We start from the raw sequence: 2,576 nt of genomic DNA, 5'->3' as shown, positions 1-2,576 counted from the left end.
CTTCCAAAAAATTACATGGCCTCTGTGGTAGAACGTTTATTTAGATTGGCAATTTTTTGCATTAATCAAAGTCCCATCAGGTAGCCTGATTTCAGATGTGTCCACGTAAACAGGATTATTAGGGAAATTGTTCTTCTTTCAAAGTATGTCAACGTTTAAATCAAACTCCAATATTAATTGACTATTAATAATAGTCATATTATTCTGTGCCTGTAACTGTACTCAATGATGGTAAAACTTGGTGGGTTAAAAGTTTTCTAGATGTTACACAGGGTTGACTGAGGGACTTGTCAAAATGCTGAATTTTGTCACTTTAGCAAGTCTTTATTCATATAAAAAATCAGATGAATCGTATTTTCCATGTGTTGTGTTTTAATGGGCACTTTATTTAATATAACAGAGATTTAATATTTAATATTGGTGCACAATTTCTACTGGAAAGATATCAAAGGGATGCAAAAGCCATTACATTCATGGAACGACCCATCTATTTATGGACACATATTTGCAAAACCTAACTATTCAATGTCTTTGTTTCACAGGGGACAGCCCTAATCGTTCCTCTCTCCCAGTGGCAGGAGCTTATCATCTGGGGAGATTCAACAACATCATGATGCTGACAAGACAGAGAAGAGTCTCTCGAGATCAGAACACCTCAAGAAGCACCAGCAGAGATGTATAGGGAAGAAACCTCACCACTGCTGCTTTGACTGTGGGAAGAGTTCTGCTAAACAGAGGGAATTTATAATTCACCAGCGTATTCACACTGGAAAGAAACCGTACCACTGCTCTCGGTGTGGGAAGCGTTTCACTGCATCTAAAACCTTAAAATCTCAGATAATTCATATAGGGGAGAGGCCTTACCACTGCTTTGATTGTGGGAAGAGCTTCAGTCAATCAGTAGCCCTGACTAAACACGAACGCATACACACAGGAGAGAAGCCTTATAGCTGTGATCAGTGTGGGCAGAGCTTCAATCGTTCAGGACACCTGACTACACACCAACGCATACACACAGGAGAGAAGCCTTATAGCTGTGATCAGTGTGGGAAGAGCTTCAATCATTCAGGACACCTGACTACACACCAACGCATACACACAGGAGAGAAGCCTTATAGCTGTGATCAGTGTGGGCAGAGCTTCAATCGTTCAGGACACCTGACTACACACCAACGCATACACACAGGAGAGAAGCCTTATAGCTGTGGTCAGTGTGGGAAGCGCTTCAATCATTCAGGACACCTGACTACACACCAACGCATACACACAGGAGAGAAGCCTTATAGCTGTGATCAGTGTGGGAAGAGCTTCAATCAATCAGGACAGCTGACTATACACCAACGCATACACACAGGAGAGAAGCCATATAGCTGTGATCAGTGTGGGAAGAGTTTCAATCAATCAGGTTATCTGATTACACACCAACGCATACACACTGGAGAGAAACCTTACTCCTGTCTATGTGGAAAGAGCTTTGCTCGTTCTGGATCACTGAAAAACACCAGAATTCACAAACATGTCATCTTTTATCTCCCTCCTCTCCTGCACCGGTTCCAGATCCTTAAATAAAGTTTAAATACATTACTCTTTACAATATGTTTTCTATCTCCCATTCTCTAACAGTTTACTAAATCTGATTACCGTGGTAACTTGTGTAGGATAATATGCAGCTCTGGATCCAAATGTATCAAACGTCTTGGAGTAGGAGTGTTGTGGGGTGGGGGATTTTGAGGTGGGTGGGTGTTTTCAAAGCTGTATCTTATTTAATTAACTTCTATTATCTATTAAATAATGTAGAATAATGTTTCAACAACAGTAGGTGTGTATTATTGTGTGAGGGAAATAGCCTTGAATTGTACATCTTGTCTCATACAATCATTGGTTCCTGTAGGTGCTGGGTAAAGATATGAGGGGGAGGCGGTCATGTCCCCCTCAGAACTTTTGGCAGAACGCCCAGAATATGTTCTATAAGTTAAGATAGGAGATGGTGCCAGTCATATGCAGTGCAGGAACCAAATGTTAATTATGAATTAATTATGAACAATTATTAATGTAAGTCATGCAAATATTATTTGTCTGTGTAAGCAGTATATAAGAGAACTAACGGGACTGCCCCGAAAGAGCTCCTGACCGACGTGTACTATGGTGCATTAAGTTTGTTCGAACCTCTCCAGCTTGCTGGTAATAAATAACTATTCATTTAATTTTGGCTTTGAGTCCCTGGTGGTAATTTCCACGACAGGTATTCAATACAAAAATAAATTAAATCCATTAACTTACATGAAGGAGATGTGTCGCACTGCATGAGGCAAATGGTGGTCTCACCAGATACTGACTACCTTTTTTAAAGGTATCTGTGACCAACAGATGCATATCTGTATACCCAATCATGTGAAATCCATAGATTAGGGCCTAATTCTTTTTAATTTTATTTCAATTGACTGATTTCTTTATATGAACTGTAACTCAGTAAAATCTTAGAAATGGTTGCATGTTGTGTTTATATTTTGGTTGAGTGCAAGAATAATTGAAGAAACTAATGAATAAATGAATGGGCCTACTAATGTTTTAGGTGT

At 39.5% G+C, this 2,576-nt stretch overlaps 1 protein-coding gene across 1 annotated transcript; it reads left to right on the top strand.

Annotated features, from left to right (window-relative positions):
• Window positions 1–567: 567 nt before the first annotated feature.
• LOC121577193 (zinc finger protein 239-like) lies at window positions 568–2,204 on the top strand (the record flags this gene model as incomplete). Its single annotated transcript, XM_045215045.1, has 1 exon — window positions 568–2,204. A coding segment is annotated over one exon (1,002 nt), but the record flags the coding sequence as incomplete, so codon positions are not given.
• Window positions 2,205–2,576: the final 372 nt, after the last annotated feature.

This window comes from Coregonus clupeaformis, unplaced genomic scaffold (genome assembly GCF_020615455.1).
Source record: "Coregonus clupeaformis isolate EN_2021a unplaced genomic scaffold, ASM2061545v1 scaf0358, whole genome shotgun sequence".
NCBI lineage: Eukaryota > Metazoa > Chordata > Actinopteri > Salmoniformes > Salmonidae > Coregonus > Coregonus clupeaformis.
The sequence above is the reverse complement of the archived record's forward strand: the minus strand, read 5'-3'. Positions and strand labels throughout refer to the sequence as shown.